The sequence below is a fragment of the Clarias gariepinus genome, chromosome 21 (genome assembly GCF_024256425.1).
Source record: "Clarias gariepinus isolate MV-2021 ecotype Netherlands chromosome 21, CGAR_prim_01v2, whole genome shotgun sequence".
Taxonomy (NCBI): domain Eukaryota; kingdom Metazoa; phylum Chordata; class Actinopteri; order Siluriformes; family Clariidae; genus Clarias; species Clarias gariepinus.
Genome location: NC_071120.1, coordinates 8,214,237 through 8,233,174, shown reverse-complemented (window position 1 = coordinate 8,233,174; position 18,938 = coordinate 8,214,237). Strand labels below are relative to the sequence as shown.

The window sequence follows — 18,938 nt, the reverse complement described above, 5'->3', positions numbered from 1 at the left end:
CTTTATTGTTTTGTAATGATAATCATATGGAAATTGCTAATCATCTAACGTGGGGTTATTTTTGATTTTTTTTTTTTGGCCCGTGCCTAATCTAAGATGTGTAAAAATAGTGCAGAGTTCTGTATCGTAGAAGTCGCACCATTGCTCTGCAAACATATTCGATTATGACTCATCGTACAACACAAAATCTGAGAGAAAAAAAAAAAAAACAGCTACAACATTGGGCATTAGAAGAGAATTTGTGTTTCCGTGGCTTGGTGCATCATACTAGTCAGACACACAACAGATAAAGCGAGCAGCAAGAAGCAGATTAGGGTGCGATCTTTTTTCACCCGCTGACTGTCAGACATTCTTGCTTATGCGACAGATTAAGGCAAGAGCTCATTATTTCTAGGCCTATGGCGATGCTGCAGATGGCAAAATCAAGCTGAGGACACACAATTCCTAGTATGTGCTGGGAGAAGGGGAAAGGGAAGGGAAAGCAGAAGGCAAGAAAAGAACAGGACTCCACAAACATTTTAATGTTACCCACATACATTCCTACAAGGAATGGAAAAGAAAATGGTTGGTTCTCCAATTTTAACCATAAAGGTTACTAACACTTTTTATTCTTTCTGTCCTTCAGAGGTGGCCCCAAGTCCAGTTAAAATCCCACCTGAAAGCTGGCCGCAGCTCAATGGGGACTCGGATCGGTACTGCCAGCTATGCCACGCGTGGTTTAACAACCCAGGCATGGCGCGACAACACTATGATGGCAAGAAGCACAAGAAAAATGCAGCACGTGCCGACCTGCTGGAGCAGTTGGGCAAGACGCTGGACATGGGTGAAATGAAAGGTAATGCTTCTCATGTTCCTCCAAGTTCTTTGGTATCTTCCCCCAAATTGAAATCATGCCAGCCAGTGGAACGGCTACACAAACTGCCGCTAGGTTTTAAACTAGTGTGTGCATGGAGCGATGTACTGTATTAGTACACCCCCCCCCCCCCGGGTGTTCCCAAGATCCGGACCCAGAGAAAAAAGAAACAAACGTATGTTATTTTTATTTATTCCAGTGTAGAAACATTACGTTATATTACTAGCTTTTTACCTGAGGGTGTTTCAAGGACTGAATGCTCTCTTACATGGAGTCCTAATCATTTATTTATTATACGGATCAGACGTTTTTATTGTGGAAATCACGACCATCATTTACGACCATGAGATTTAAGATTTTATTTTCGTGCCTTTTTACTATAAGAGAGAAAACATGTTAAGCAAATTGTCCATTATTATAAACACATTACTGTTCTATTTGATCTACGACCAAATAAAGTTTGTTAGCATGAGAAAGTAAATTTAATGTTTTAAAAGCCGCTTATCAGCATGCTTAGCCAGAGCTTTTATTAAAGTGCTGGTTCCCGGCTACAGTGAAATTTTCCCTCACATGAATTGATTCACATTTAGACATTATGCAAAGGAGAGAAAAACACAAAAAAAGACACAAAACACAGATTGCGTTGTGCGGGTCAGAAGTGCCAACACATCAAGTTTTATAAAGACATGATTATCATATACACCATAATATATATGATGGCCTTCATGAGAGCCAGTTTCATTATGGTGCTTGTTGGATTTTGCAAATGAACTTGACAATACTGTTCTTGAACGGTAGTGTGTGTATATATATTAAATATAATATATTAAAGATATAAAATATAAGTCTCCTGATGCATGTGTGGGATGTCACATGGACAGACTAAAGTACCAAAAAAGCTTAATGGGTAATGGTGTCCCATAAGTGTTTTTTTAACTGCTTGTACAAGTGTCCTACTAGTGCTACTTTCATCTAAAATTAAGAAATTCCCAAATTGATGTCAATTATAGGTTGTATCATTAACATTTGCATTATGGTGCTGAGACATGGCTGGTACGGCTGGATCCTTCCTTGAGGTGTTCTTGAGCCAAGAAAGATTTCAAGTGTATAGTCAAAAGGTCAAGACAAGTGGACTTCCTCATGAAGGGTAAAATTACATTGGATCAGTGGTCAACAATTACACTTTTTTTTTTTTTTTTTTTTAAACTACACTTAAAATCACTTATTCTCCACAGACCTTATCTCTGTCTGGGAACGTTTCCAAAACCCATAGCAGTCCTATTGGCCTACCTTTCCATCAATGCACAGATTTGTACAGGGATTTCCACCAAACGACATCATCATCATTACATGCCACAGTGTCTCTTCCCAGTGTTGGCTCATTTTGATGCATCGAAAGAATGAAAGCGGTTTCTTAAAGCTGCTGAATTTTCTCAACAAATATTATATCAATACTAATTTCCAAACTCACTCATCTGTTAGTTAGAGGTTGTGCTTCAATGGACTATATAAATGGGAGTGCTATAAGGAATCAATCCTTAAAATACTCTGTAATGTGACAGCTTCTAATTGTATCATATAATGTTTGACTGAAAACTTCTAAGAAAATTAAAGGAGCGGAAATACCCACAATACTGTTATTTCCCAATGGCTCCTATTGTGTGTGTGTGTGTGTGTGTGTATAAGGATAACCACCAGGTGCTAGTAGAAAAAAAATCTTTTTGTTAAAATCATTTTCATCTTTTTTTAAGGGGTTTTATGATCTAATTCGAAGAACGTCGGACTGAATAATGCATATTGCTGATCTTCGAATGTATTCAGCACAATCAAATCCGACTTCGTGTAGTACCTGCAGACTCCTCTGTGTTTGTCTTGGCTTGCTGTTTGTTCGAGGCAGGTGGTCGTATTCTCAGGTTGTAAATGTCAACATGGCCCTAATGAGGGAGTCTCGCCATCGCAAATATCAATTAGTAATGATGTTGCGAATCATTATAACCTTTAAAAAGAGAAAGAAACAATAGTCGGACGGCTGAGCAACTCCTTTAGAGGGTTGCGACGGGGTTTTGTAATTCGTCGGATTGCTGGAGGCAGCCTCATCTTTCACACAATGAGTGTACAGTCAGCAGCAAGATCAGCTTGTTCTCGCTCATTGTGTCTCACTGTCTGTGTTTTTTTCTTTCTTTTCTTTTCCTGCGCATCCTCAGCTCTGCAGTGTCCTTTCAGTGTTTTGTGGGAATTGCTGCTGTGCAGAGCAAAGATGGAAGGAGACTTTGAAGATTGCCATATGATAAAATATTCATAGTATTTCTATGGAAAGACTCATGCTTGGATTGGAATTTTTGTTTGTTTGTTTGTTTTTGTTTGTGTGTGTGTTTCTCCGGGGGTGTTGCTCAGCTTTGATCCCCACCCATCTCTCTCCTTTCATTCGCTCAAATCATTTAATTGAGTTGATCAAAGGTGTTAATGGAATATTTGGAGCAGATGCTTTTCAACTCCAAGGTTAAACAATTACGGGAGCAGAGACTCTTACTGGGGTGCCTTACGGAAATTATGGGAAATTATCTTGTAGCTTTTACATCATAACTAGCAGAGCACAAACACTCCTCTAACAGTTACACTGAAACTAACAGAGCAGAAACAATTTCATAGTCACCACACTGGAATAATGGAAGCAGCCTTTTACTTCTTCTGTGGCTGCCATAAGGAAATTCTGGAAGCAGAAATTCTTCCATCGCTACCATAGTGAAAAGTTATAAATAAAAAAAAAAAAATACATTATGCACTGGATTCGCATATTCTTCTGAAGATATTAATAATGAGAACAGAAATTTTCCCCCTAGCTGCTACAGTAGATTTCTGATCACAGATGATCTTAATTAGGTGTCATACTCATAAGTGTTAAAAGAGAAAAAAATTATAGCACCCACACTGCAATCAGGGGAGCAAAAGCACTTCCAAAACTCATAAGCTGGAATCTGGTGAGCAGAAACTCTTCCAAGGCTATCACAATGGATTCACGGGAACAAATATACAGTAGTTACATTGCTGCTGATAGCGTAGAATTGTAGTATTGGCTCCCTCTCTAAACTCATGGGAGCAGAAACCTTCCCATAGCTTCTGTAACCGGTCCGATTCTGACCGCTGTTACGATGTGTGTGTGTTCTTGATAAATTGCAAACTACTGCAAGTCTGCTGCTGATCCAGAGAGTTTGAAACAGACTACAACATTGAAATTTGCACATTTGGTCTTCCGAAATTCTTTTACTGTACGTCCCCTCAGTGCACTCAAACACGGTCCCAGGTAACATTACAATAATAGTGTTCAATATAAAAACAATATGACACATTTACCTAAAATATTTAAGCTAATTTAAATACAAAAGGTACTCATCCAGACATATGATTCGACCCCTCAGAACACAACGTATGTATTTAAATTAGGAATAATGAAATAGAAATAAGAACATTTGGCAATACTAGCACAAAGGAAAAAGAGCATAATCATGAACCGGACCTGCATGGAATGAACATGGAAAAGCGTGACGGAATACACAGAATTCAATGCAGCATTGAATTCTGTGTATTCCGTCTTCCTGAATTCTTTTACCCTTTACAAGTTGAAGACCCGTAAATTAACTGGCTGGAATTGGCACTTTTCCCAGGAGCACACTCTCAGACTAACACTGTTCTTCTTGGTAATAAACTGTTAAATATTATCCATCCATGCATTAAAAGCTTTATAACCCATACCGGACATTTTTAACAGTAATATTATTGATTCATACGTCCTACACAGGAATCAGTGGATACTTGGGTGCCAGGAGTTAAACCTACTGTAAACTATAGGCATCACACTGAAAGTACTGTATAGGAGCAAAAATTTCCTTGACACTTGACAAATTGAAAATACTGAAGCAGAAATTTCTAGATATATCAAATCCATAGTTGTGAAATGTGTGAGCAGAAATTCCAACATCTATACAAAGACTTTCTTTAAATGCAGGAATTCACAGCTTTAAAACTGCCATTGATTTTTCCCTTCTACTTGTTATAAACCAGTGTTCTCATTTTCTAGCAAGTGGTGCTGTGATCGCCTTAGCAACTGTGTCCCTCTTTTTTTTTTTAACCACTCCAGGATTTTCATTTAGTCCAATCTCTCTCCCTGTCAATCAGTGCCAAGGCATTTCTTCCCCCCTGTAATTTGACAGTTTGTTTATCATTTTTTAATCACTGTTTCTCCTGGTGGCATTATACACTTAATACCCGACATGTTATAAATATAAGAGCAGTTGCATAATACCTGGCAAATGGGAAACATTGGTGCAGAAACTTTTTGATACCTTTTACATTTGGAACACCTTGGACATTTCTCAACACCTCACAAATGGTAAATGTCTTTTATGATACCGGACACATTGGAAATATGGAAACAGAAATTATTTAATACCTGGTAAATGAGCAATATTGGAGCAGTGATTCCTTGATACCTGATACATTGGAAATATTGTGCCAGAAATTTATAGGTACTATATTTAAATTACTTAAAGCCTGATGAATTACAGGCATTGGAAGAAAAATTAATACAGTACCTAGTAAATATGACATTTCTTGGGAATGGGAAATGGTATACTATGGTAGCATTTTTATTTATACCTGACATGTTGGATTTGTGGAAATAGAAATTCCTTCATCTCTACATTTTGTTAGTGGAAATCCATAGCTTTCAATTTACCAGTGTTTACTTGTAAGGAAGCAGTTTGTTCTCATTTTCTAATAAGAAGTGCTGAGTTCACCTTAGCAACTGTATCCCTTTTTTCTCCCACTTCTGTTTTTTCATTAAGTCCAATCTCTCTCTCTGTCTGTCAGTATCAGTGACAAGTCATTTTTTTCTCCCTGTAATTTGACGGTTTATTTATCTTGTTTTTAACGACTGTTTCTCCGAGTGACATTTTACACTTAGATTTTTTTATCCTTGAACTGGTGAAAAAAAACATTACCGATCTATTCTCCTTGACTGAAGAAATGTCAGCCAGGCTGAGCAGAATCTTCTTTATCTGACCTTTTCTAGCTTGCCTTTAGCCAGTCTTTAATGCCATTAGTCATTTTTTCATTGGATTATTAATATGTTTACTTTGATGACCACAATGAAACTACCAGCGGTTTCTTACCAACTTAAGTTATATAACTTTAAGTCATTATTATTATTATTATTATTATTATTATTATTATTATTATTATTATTAAGTCCATCTGGTTGGATCAATACTAGAAGTATTCTCCAAGAGCTGCAGCTGTGAATATCTAAAGTTCTGAGGCGTGGGCTTAATGCTTATCTAGAGAAGTCGAGTCCTAGGAATCCTCAGTGCTCAACTCTTCCAATATTTACGCACAATAAGGTAAGAAACTAATTATACTGTGTCCTTCCCATCTGTTAGAATCGGCAATAACAGATCAGCGTGCCATGATTATTATTTTTACACCATCTGCCTGTTACTGAACAGATGTGGGTGGTTCATTCTCATTCATACTTTTTGATCATCTTTATTTCAGTCTGCAGTGATCAGCAGTATGGTTATACAAAAACACAGTTGGGAATTGTAAGCTGAAAGGAATTTAAAACTAAGGTGCTTAAATATGATCTTTTTAATTGAAAACGTTTTATTCGATTTCCTTTGAAACATTAAACTCAAATGAAAAAATGGGAAAAGTGTTAGTCAGGTTTAACACAGAACATTGGAACATACTACATACCATGTGACATACTATTAATCAGGAGCACAACTTGTTAGCCGCACCCCCTACTACAACCAGTGTTTACAATGAAGGTTAAAACAATCATCTTAAAATAAAGTTCTCGGAACCTGGTTCCTGGAATTGATGTGAATGTTACTTTGGCACTGAATACCTACCAAAAATCGTTGCAGATCAAGTAGACCCTAATGGCAGTGGCCTCTTTCAGCAGCGTATTATACCCCACTGCAGGCATTACTGCGAACATTCAGGGAGCGGATCCTTGAAAACTGACAAATAACTTGTGGAAGAGACCCATCTATCTGTGGGAACTGCATACACACCATCATTCACCAAAAACTTGCACAATCAGGAACTCGGCTGGGAATTATTGCCACATCCTCCGTACAGTCCTGACCTTGCTCCGGGCCATTTCCACATGTTTGGGCCATTAAAGGCGTTCCTGGGAAGCATTTCAGACATTCAGCAGACAGTCCAATCATGACTCTGATGGATGACTTGGTATCCAAGCTCTAGTGAAACCCTTGGATAAGTGCATTAGAATAGCATGGGATTATATAGAGAGATAAAGAGTTTTTTTTTTTTTCCTCATAGCTTTTTCTGTTATTCTGTTAATCAAAAGTAACAGTTTGACTTGATTTTCTCCTGTAGTGTTTTCCCCATAAAAATTTTTCAGGCACGATGACAAGAGGAAGATGGAGGTTTTGCAGGCACACAATAAAATGTATTTCTCGCACAACACAAGACTTTTGGTTGGTAATTTCCTGGTAGGGTCCTACAGAGCAGATGCTGATTTTCACAAGCACCTTGTCTATTGCATTACTGCAGTTAAAATATGTCGATTGTTGTGTTCTATTGATTTTCTCAACTACATGGGAGGGTTCACGGCTGTAATAAGGGCCAATATGTATTGATCTATGAGTGTACTACAGAGTTGTGCTGATTTGAAGAGGCCAAGCCCTTTATTCAATAATAATATTTTCAGCATCACTTATAATAATATATGACAATAAGTGACAGTAGACTTTTTCATTTTATAATAACTTGCGCCAGTAAAATAAAAGAGTTGCTGCTTATAATTAATTTAATGACTTATTTTTAAGACACTGGCTCTGGCTACACTTCTCTTGTGCAAGACTGTATGTATTCTAATAAAACAAGGATTTCTGTACTTTTCCCACTAACTCACTCACTCACTCACTCACTCACTCACTCATCGTCTATACCACTTTATCCTGTATGTAGGGTCACAGTGAGTATGGGAGCTGCCATACTCACTGTGAGCCTCAGGAGCCTCAGTCCCAGGAGCTTCAGGGCACGAAGCTGGGTACACCCTGGGTGACTGGGTGCCTATCCACACGCTCATTCACACTACAGACAATTTGGAGACGCCAAATAGCCGAGTCTTTCCCAGTGAAAAAGGAGGTGATTGGAACTGATTGTGTTGTTTTTGGGTATTGCTGAGTAGCCAGTTTCTAAACTTCTGACTGGTACAATACTATATATCAAACAGTATTAGATTAAAAAATAAATAAATAAATGGCCTGTTGTGTAGGCCTGGCAGGTGATCTCATTGGCATGGTGACCCGCCATGCCTGTACTAATATAGACTGCCTTGAGTGTAAATATCTCCAGTGGTTGGGTATTGTGTATGGACATAGGGTTAATGGCAACCCGGCTGAGGTGGAGCTCGAGCCACCGACATTCCGGTCAGCAATCCAAAGCCGTAAAGTTTTAATAATATTATTAGTGTGTGTTTTTAATTAAAAATTTAAACTGAAGTCTGTTCTTCCTAATAAGACAGTATCTCTAAGAGATCTCTATAGAGTCTTGTTTATACTGTATTGTGTTACAGCATCTCTCTCTCTCTCTCTCTCTCTGCATCCTCGGACTGGTGATGGATCGTTTCCTCCTTCCGTTTAATCACACTTATGAAATAACGCATTATGAAAATGGCTCTGAATTTAATATTCTGTGACTTAATTCCGTGTCTCTTAATGACCTCTGATGTCACATTAATAAAGATCTTCCGACATCATACGTTTTAATTACGTTCGTCTCTCTAGAGCTCATTTCCGCGATTCCCCAGGATCGGATACGAGCTACAGGGTTCGCTCGCTTATTACGTGTTGTGTCGTGCTGTGTCCTCTTTGCTAAGTAAGTGTGTGTGTGTGTTTCTGGTTTGTCATTGCAGGTCTGAAGCGTAGCTACACTTGCGACGTGTGCAGCGTGACGCTTAACTCGGTGGCACAATACCACGCACACCTGCAGGGCTCCAAACACCAAAACAAGTGAGGATACACTGACTACACACACTACACCACATACACACTAATGTTAAAACCCTGCTGTATATCAGTTCGAAATCGACAACATGTGTGTATGTGTGTATATTAAGCTGTCTAATAAGCTTCTGTGTGTGTGTGTGTGTGTGTGCGCGCGCGAGTCTGTGTGTGCGAGTGTTGCTTCTTATATCCGTCACACTGTCTCTGATAGATTTCGGCTCACAGGTGGTGCAGATTAAATTCTCACACGCCTCAGGAGCTCTATAATGCAGCCTAATATAGGAAAACTTTCTTTCATGAATAAATCAGCGACAAGTCACATTTCAAACTCGTGATGAGAGCGCAATCTAATTCTGTGCCTTAATATAGAAGAGGGAAATGATGTCACTGTGAAAATGATCAGTGTGCTGATTGGACGAGCAGAATTGTCCTGCGGTGTGGATCTATACAGCCTTAAGAGTAATCTACACTCACTCCCGTTATCATCTTACTAATATATTCTGATGGGATTCCTCAACATCTTAACCACTAAGCTACAATCCTTAGGCTAGACCTGGGATGTTTTTTTTTTTTTACTCGTTGGAATGTAATTCCATGTTTTTTTTAAGTGGTAATTTTTTGATAAACCCTACTATACAGGTTTAGCTTATAAAACTGAAAATTGTTCCCTGGTCAAAATCACTCATCTCCACGACTTTATCCTGTATTCAGTGTCGCCATGAAGTGGGGTACACTTTAGAGTAGGGATGCACCGAAATTTTGGCCGGCGAAAATTTTCGGCCGAAATAGCATTATCGGTTTCGGCCGAAACGTAAGAAAGCGCCGAAAATAAAAGCCGAAATTGTCGCCACGCCTCTCCCATCCTCCCGTCTCGTTCGCGCTGTCATTACGCATCAAACACGGAGTATGTCGGCGGTTTGGAAGCACTTGGAAACAAGTTTTGTTATTGTTAAACAGCCTTATTACTGTTATTTATTATCAATAAAAGTTTGATTGCTTAATTAATTTGTAGTTTTTTTAATACAAACAAAAAGAAAATATTTTAAACATGTTTTTTAATGAAGCCATTTTCGGTTTCGGTATCGGTTTTCGGCCAAGTGCATCCAAAATTTTCGGTTTCGTTTTCGTCCCAGAATTTTCATTTCGGTGCATCCCTACTTTAGAGAGTGGTTGCCAATCAATTACAGGGCACACACACATACACATACTCTATGAGCAGTTTAGGAATGCCGATTAACCTAGTGTGCATGTCTTTGGACTGTTGGAGGAAACCAGAGTACGCGGATGAAACCCATTAAGCCACGGGGAGAGCATGCAAGTGCAGACCCGAGGCGAGAATCGAAACCGGATCCTGGAGGTGCAAGGCGACAGTGCTAACCACTAAGCCACCGTGCTGCCTTCTGGTCAAATGCATTTAAGTACAAATAAAAGTGAATAAGATCATTTAAAATATGGTCATGTTAGGTTTAGATTAATGTTACTAAGTTTCCAAATTGTTGTAACGTCCAACCATCTACCAGGATTGTGGAATTTGTGTTCCGTCTATCCCAACCAGAGTTTTTGTACAGGGATTTGATTTAATCTAAGCTTATCTGAACTGTTCTAAACAAATGGTCGAGTCAATCTAAGACCTTTTTCAATTTTTTGACTTTAACATTAGCATAAATTCCTCATGCGCTGCCATCGCATTGCTCACCACTGGCCTAAAATAACCTACTCCAGTCTTCCTAACTTGGTGGAAAATTGTATCGTCTCCTATTATAGCCTGTTTTTGATTTCGGAAGTGCAGTCGAGACCTGCGGTTTATCCATGTGAAAAATAAACACGTCTCCACAGAGAGAAGAGACAAAACAAGAAATATTGATTGTTGCTTTCACACCAGCCAACATATACTTTACCCAGAGTCCTATGGGAAGAGGTCACAAAGTGCTGCACTTCAAAAAAGCAATGCTGCTGGTTGTTTTTTTTTTTTTTTTGGAGGAGAGGGGGGCATTTGTTTACTTTTTTATTTATTTATTGGTCATAGCAGCACTTCCAAAGTTGAAAAAGTTCAAATTTTCAGAATAAGCACAGAGTGATGCCAAGTGCATGTATACATCCTGACCGATAAGGTTGCAAAGAGAGAAAAGCAAATGTGGAGGACAAAAAAAAGTGCGTGAACACAAGGAGACCTTTGACACTTCGACTGGTGAACTATTTAATTTACAGCATTTCAGCATAGCTAAAAATAAACAGTTGGTTCAAGCTATAAAAATAAAATAACAAGCTACACTAGTCTTTATTACAGCTGCATTACTGATCAGCAGGAGTGTAACAGTATAGTACCTCAGTCACTGCATAAAAAGAGGTGTATCTGTCTGTACTAGGAAACTCCCATTTACACCACTGATTTTCAGAAGTATCTACAAGTAGCGTATACATCACTGATGCATCAAATTCCACCAAGCTAGGATACTTCCGGAAAGATACCAATTTGGATTCATCTTGCTGAGGTATCCTTCCAAATGGTAACCCCCTGGCTCAAAAAAAATAAATCCTCTTAAAGTGAGTATAATTATCGGCACTGGCAGCTATGAGCTTTATTTCTGAGGCTTAACTTGATTTTTTTGGCTTCCTCATGTCAGAATGCTGCAGAATGTGACTCATACTCACAAATCCACCTTTATTCCACCTGCGTAACCCTCCAGCTTTGGTGGAAATATGAGCTTTTGATGTTTGACTTTGACTGATGCAGCTTGAGACTCTGCGAGCTCTCTAAAGCCCGCAAGTGTGACTTGAGCGTGCCTCAGGATGGCTGGTTTATCGCCAAGCACCACTCCTCATTTCCCAGGTTATAACTTGGTATCCTGCTGTTACAAAGAGGACAGGCAGCCAGGAAAAAAAAAAAAAGGTCTGATGAGAAGGGGTTGATTGAGAGATCACTTCAGTGAAGTGTAATGCTTTAAAGTAACAAGAAATACATGCAGCAATAATAATTATTCTTAAAAGAAAAGAGGCATAAAATAAAGAAAATCAATTTTCAGGACTCTCCTAAGATTCGCATTAAGCAAGCATTACTGTAAAAACCTGCTTACATGCCCAGCGAATCGTGAACAACCAAACAGCTGCGAAGTTTGTCCTGATTGTGCCACGAAACACAAAACATCAGCGGACAAATAGAAAAGAAAAATATCCCTCACGTCTTGGCTGACAAGCTGAAAAGAAGAAAGATGTAACCCATAGAAAGGCTCTGGATTCTTTTCATCCTCCATAACGCAGTAAGAGACCGGAATACCGAGTTTCACCTGCTGTTTCACCTGCTGTTCCATCTTTCTCTTTTAATTCCCTTACAAAGTCGACCTGCTTTCCCGCGAGTAATTAGGTATTCGCTTTGTAGTGCGAGCTAGAACAGACCAAAGTAAGCCATATGGTGGATGGTGCCTCTAAAACATAAGAGACTCTGTGAACAATTACTCCAAGGTTCAGTCAAAGTTGTGTCTCAGTGAGTCCATATAAACATTGTCACTACTTTCATACTGTAACTTCCATTTTGGACCTTAATTGTAGCAGAAACACATTATACGCTGTTGTACACCAGTGGATTTTAATGACATCACTAAAATAGCTAATCCATTTACATAAAAAAAATAACATAAACCTGCACGAAGCTGAATGTGAAAGGCATGGCAACTTAACAGAGTAGCCAAAAGAATGTCAACATATGTACAGTAATAGCACGAGGCAGTGGTGGCCCAGAGGGATAAGGCACTGAGTTACTGATCGTAAAATCGGCGGTTCGATCCCCAGCTCCACCAGGTTGCCATTGTTGGGCCATTAAGCAAGGTCCTTAACCCGATCTGCTTCAGTGGTGCTGTATCATGGCTGACCCTGCGCTCTGACCTTAGTTACGCTGGCATATACAAAGAAAGAATTTCACTGTGCTGTAATGTACATGTGACAAATAAACTTGATAGCAAGTGAATAGCAACCCATTTGACAGTGACGTCACACGAACGGTCATGTGCTCTTGATGTTTTGCCTAAAAAATTACAACAGTGAGATTTACAATAAAGCTCATTTCGAGACCAGGCTAGAATTTGTAGAATAGATGTAGGATAGAAATTACTGCCTGAGAACGCTGAATATGAATACTAAGTAATTAGCCTTAGAATACACATATTAATAAGAGTCCAATATGAAATATATATTCTCCAGCCCTTGCAGTTTGTTTGAACAGCTCTAATGTACATCACTAGAACACACCAGTGAAGTAAACCATGTCAACCCATTGATACAATACTTAATATTAAAGTTTGAATGCAAGCCAAGACAGCACTTCAGCAGGCAGCTTATCCCCCAGCTTTCTGGAAGGCATTGGGAAGAGTCAGCAATAGATAATTCTTGCAAATTCCTCCATCATTGAAGAGACAGACGTCATGTGGCATACTCAGAACGGCTTGTAGCTCATGCATATTGATGAACCCACGAGCAAAAGCCAGTGGTACCTTTTCACTACAGCAATTGAGGATCTAAATTCTGGTGCATATTAATATGCAGATGTGCTGGGAATAGGTGTTTCTCAGACCAGAATGGAGATAAAATTACTGATCAGGGCAATTAAAATGGTTCTTTACAAGACATCAACTTTGTTTTAAAGGTTATTTAAACTCTCAGGAATAGAAGTTCTTAGAGTTTTTGCATCTAGTTGCTATCTAAATAATAGGTGGAATTGTGTTTAAAACCATCCATATGGCCTTTTTTTTTTTTTCTTAAATAGATTCGTTTAACAATATGGATTTTTATTTATTTTTTTTCGAAGAAGAGAAAAGGTTAGGGCGGAAGGTGGGCATGGGAGCAAGAGCAGCGTTAAATCTGCCACATGCTCTAACCTGCTAAACTCCACCCACTCTCAAGAAGATAATATTGCTGGAAAACGGTCAAAGAGGAAAATAAATATTTGAACTAACAATGGTAAAGAAACACGTTAGCATCAGTAAGGCATTTTAACAGTGAGGAAATCCCCAATACTTTGAATGATGGAGGTAATGGTGTATCTGGATGTCGATTGTATAATCTTAGTTAAAATAAACGAATGCCACCTCTTTTTTCCTATCTGAAAACGAAAGCAAAGATTTGGTTCCCATTATTAAGGTTAACCTACTCTTGATCTCCATATTGCCTGGATTCCTCCATATTTTTCTTATGGCCAGCTATCCCAGTTGTTTGTGTTGCTGCCTTGGCAGTGTGCATTCATGAATGCGGTGGGGTGGATCTTCTGAAGGAGCAGGTTGTATTTGTTTGGCTACAGTGTTCAATCTTTCTGCAGTAGCTGTGCCTTCTATTGTAAGCTTGCCATTATGAACAGTAAACAGTTAACTGGGATGCAGACTGGCTTGTTGAGAAGCATCAGGGGTCCTCAGTTGCCAGGGTAACAGTAATGTAAATGCGCCACTTCCTTTTTTCTTGTCCCATCACACTGAGCCACGTTCTCACTACATTGACAACAATCGGGTAACGGCAGTAAGAAAATTTGCAACTTGGCAGTAATGCAGTCAAAACCTGTAAGAACGTAGTGTTGTTTTCCTTAATGTAGCTCTACTGCACTTTTTCAGAGGTGTTTATAAAAACCCTGGTGAGGACAATGTTAAAGTGAGACATGGGAAGAACTTTATACTGTAAGTACAAACGTAAATAGTAACGATGATGGTGTCCAGTTAACTAACATCTCATAGGAACTACATGAACATGCTCCTAGCATGGTACAGCCAGGAAAGACCAGATGGAGTACTGACTAAGTTGTTTTTGGGATGTTGCCGTGTTGTTGCTACTACAGTATACTGTGGGCTTGTGCTGTGACCATGATCCCATGTTGTAGAATGTCTACATGTCTATGTCACAATTAAAAACTGCTCATGTTGCTGCGTTTATATCAACCGTGCGGATGCAGTGACAACATAGGAATTGCGTGATAAATACCTGATAAGAGGGATAAACTCGGTTCAATCTCATTCTATGAGCATGTGATCATGTGCATGATAGGAAACACTGTAAGTGACACATTGAGAACCTTACAGGGATATGGCAAGGAAGTCATATGAAATTGATACAGTAAATACACATTTTTCTATTTTGACCCTGTTGTGTTCTTCGATATTTTTTGGACTTCATGATCATCATCAGTGTGATGGTGCCCTTAATTTGTAGAAAATAATATCGATTTCTTTGAAACCACAGGTAATCTGATCAGTTTTCATGTGCAGAACCTACTGTAGGTTTGGATTTAGATCTGAATCAAAACCAGTGGCTTTGAGGGAAATAAAAGAAAGCGTATCAAAAGGTATTGCAGCCTCTACCTTGCAGGCTGCCCAATTCCCTCTCAAGTTCCAAATGCATGCTGATAGATGGTGCCTTGTAGTGGGCCTGCATTACCTTCAGGATGTATTCTTGCTTTAGTGTTCTTGGCCCAGGGAACTGGTCAGCTTCAGATGTAGCGCACCCCTGATCAGGATAGCTAAAGATAAATTCTTTAGTTCTAAAAAAAAAAAAAAAAAGAGAGAGAGAGATTATGGCCCAGAAGTCACTTCTATGGTTTAATGAATAATCACACCTAGATACTATTGGTTTGTACCCAAGAACAGCCAATGTAGTCTCTCATGTGCTCATTCACATACTACTCCTACAGAACGTTCTTTCAACATACAAAATTCTTTCCTTCATCCTTGACTAACAGAACAGATTATCTTTATTCTTCTACACCTCTATACTATAACAAAGCCTTCCCTTTCATTCTGAGGCTGTTAATTTGTCTCAGAATTAAAAAAAAGATCTGTAAAGCTCTGCATTTTTTTAACATAAAAGTCAAGATCTTATGCAAACAATTTTCAGAATTTCAAGGAACCGAACAGGAAAGGAAGTACAGTAAAAGTAATAGATGTTGGGAGCCTTAATGAGAAAAATGTAATCCCCGTTGCTTTGATAACTGTTTGTGCAAATGAGCTGGACATCCGTGACCTAAATCCAAATGGTTTTACTATACATTAATATTGTAGTGATTAAACCATAGGCGCAGTCCTAACATGGTCCTGTTGCTGCACGTCCATAATAATTCAAATAATTGACTTATTTATCATACCTCAAAACCCAGAAAAAGCAGATCTATAGCTGTCCTTGGAACTTTATGGAGCTCATAAAGAAGAAACGCATAAATCCCATACAGGCATTCCTTCAACACCGCACTCCCGGGCCAAGGTGCCATTATCCTGAGTACACATAAATGACACTCGATTAACCTCCAGCTACCGCACAAGGACTACGAGGGCATATTGATAAGCTCCTCGTGTGCGATAACAAGTCCGATAAGAGGGATGTTGTTAACAGCAACAAGATAAAGCGCAGAAGTGTGTCCATTTATATAAGGCTTATTGTTAATGCAAAGGCAGCCAAGGCTAGGGATGGGCTTTTGAATCTGTCAGTCTCGGTATAGAAGGTATGGCCTCAGGAATGTACAAGGCAGATGCTGTTTAAACATGTTGATGTACAGTAAAATAAGACAAATGACTGTAAATTGCTCTGTCATAAATAAGTTTAAATATATATTAAGTACTAATATTTTCTCCTTTTGCTGATGTTGTATCTTTCTTTTTTTTTCCTCTTTTCTCTCTCACAGCTTAAAGAATCAGTTATGTGTTCAGTAAAGACACACAGGAAGCCAACTGTAAGATTGATTGATGTCACACGGGCTTTGATCGGCTCGCCCTGAAATCTCTGCCTCTTCCCTTTCTTTTATTCCTTCTCCATTCCGGCATCTTACTGTCGTCATCTGTCCATCCCAACCAGGAAGACCAAACTAAATGTTTTAAATTAATCAAAAAAAAATTTTTTTATTTTTTTTTTTAGATGTTTTATTTAAGCCCAATTCTGAGGTCGTACTTTATGTTCCATCGCCCTGACTTCGTGGACTCCATTGTTCATGTCATAGATAATTTACAGCTCAATGGGAATTCGTGTCTTGTCTTTGTGTGTTTTGTCAGTTCAACAATTTCAACGTGTGTTGCGTTCTGTCAGCCAGGTGCGCGATTTTTATTCCGTTTTTTTTTTTTTTTTTTTCCACCCAGCTAAGCAATATGTATGGAAAATCTGCCAAATGTATTGTCGCTTAAATGGATTAGCAACACTGAAAGAGAAAAATGACGAATAGTACTTTAAAGTTGGATGTACAGTCTGTGCATCTCACATTTACAACAAGGGCATTGTGGGTAATTTGATAGGAGATATGGCCATATTATCAGGGTTTGAAGTACAAAGATCTCACCAGGTCTTTGCCTTTAACAAAGGGTTAAAATTGGCTAAAATTAACTCCTTTACACAATGTTCATCCCTTTTACTTGAAATATAGCTCAATAATATAACTCAGCTGATGCGTTTAGTGTCAGGTTTTTTATTTATTTATTTTTGCCCAGGAGCTGAGAGGCTAACAAGAATGAAAAGCTTCAACCCTCCAGCTTAGCATCATTTATCTGCATGCCTAAGCGAAGTTCAGACACCAAAACATGTTAATCAGCTATATTTCTGGTAATAAGGGAACTTGTGTACATTTTTGCATTCAGTCTCGTTTCCAAAGTATTGTGACTGTGTGTTCTTTTTAATGTTTAAAAAAAAAAAGTAATTTCCTTTTATTATATACAGTAGGTCAGCTACATTTTCAATTGTGATTATTAAATTATTATAGATATAAATATTAGGGAGAATTAAACTAAGAATTGCATTGTCATTTTATAATGAAGTAATTATTAGAAAAAATTTTTGTTTATTTTTATTGTCATTAATAACTTAATGTGTATGTTTGAAAGTCATTTTATGTTGGTTATGTGTCTGAAAAATTGTTTTTTAATCTGACTTTCTGGCTTTTATTTTATTATAAACAATGGATGCATTGTATAATATTGAGAGTGTTTTGAGTTTTTAAAGGAAAAGTTCAGGAAAAGAAAAGCACACTTTTCCTGTTCGCTACCTTTGAGCTATGAGGCTAATAAAGTAAGTGGCCAAAATAACATCGTAAGCCATGGAGTGTAATCTGTACAGTCGTATGGGTCATTATTCTTTTCTAATGTTTATAAAGCAACAGATGTAGCAGGATTTTTTGCAGTGTTATCCAAAACATTTTTTTTAATTCCGCAAATAGCATTGTGAAGCATTGAAACCCAATTACAGTAGAATTCCATTTTTGTACACTCTTGGCCGAGCTTGGAATTTGCTTCTGATTGTTCAAGATGGCTGAATGTTCACGCTACTCAGTGTGAAGTCATACTGCATTCCAAATCATGTTAGCAAGACTAAAGACAACTACGTTGGCATGTACTGTATAAGAACTCCAGCGCAAAACTCACAACTTACAACATGTCTTGAATGATTATTTTCAAAATGGGGAAAGTGTGTGTATTCGATTGTTTCCTGAACTACTCCTTTAAAATGATTCATCTTCTTAATGCTAGGAGAAAAAAATTTATATCATTTGATATTAACGATGCAGATTCTGTGCACGAATTAATGTTCTCAAAGTGCGAGTGATTTAGGTCGCTCATTGTTGCACTGAAGCTGTGTGTGAATGGTAGCGTGTTCCATTATAGAGAGCAAGCTTCAGTTCTCTGTCCTCGTGCTATGGATCATGAGATTTAGTGTAAATATTGAATAAAAGACGCTTGCAGCCCTCTTAAGTGGTTTAAGTGTATTCATATTCATCATGAGTCCTGCTTCGCATTTTGTTGTTGTTGTTTTTTTTTTTTGTTTGTTTTGTTTTTTACTGTAGCTATGTCAAATTTAAATAGCAGAAAGAAAACAGACAAGAAAGTGACATCTCGAGTTTTTAAATGTACTGTTTATTTTTGTTCTACCATTTTCTCCAGGAGACAACTGAATACAGTTTGCTTATTTCATGAAATCAGAGGTCAAATAAATAACGCAATACCACAAATCAGATTGTGCCATCAGAAAAGCAGAGGCACTGACGGGGAAAGGCGAAAGACAGGTTTGCTTCTGGCACTGGTTGCTTTCGGTTCACACTGATTTAGATT

The 18,938-nt window shown here is 38.3% G+C and overlaps 1 protein-coding gene across 1 annotated transcript in view; it reads left to right on the top strand.

Annotated features, from left to right (window-relative positions):
- The window catches only part of zmat4a (zinc finger, matrin-type 4a), a 68,854-nt gene extending 50,273 nt beyond the window's left edge, over positions 1 to 18,581 (top strand). Inside the window, 3 exon segments of the mRNA XM_053481600.1 lie at positions 626 to 835; positions 8,799 to 8,895; positions 16,535 to 18,581. Coding sequence (XP_053337575.1) covers positions 626 to 835; positions 8,799 to 8,895; positions 16,535 to 16,562 — 335 coding nt within the window. The 3' untranslated portion in view covers positions 16,563 to 18,581.
- The last annotated feature ends 357 nt before the right edge of the window (positions 18,582 to 18,938 follow it).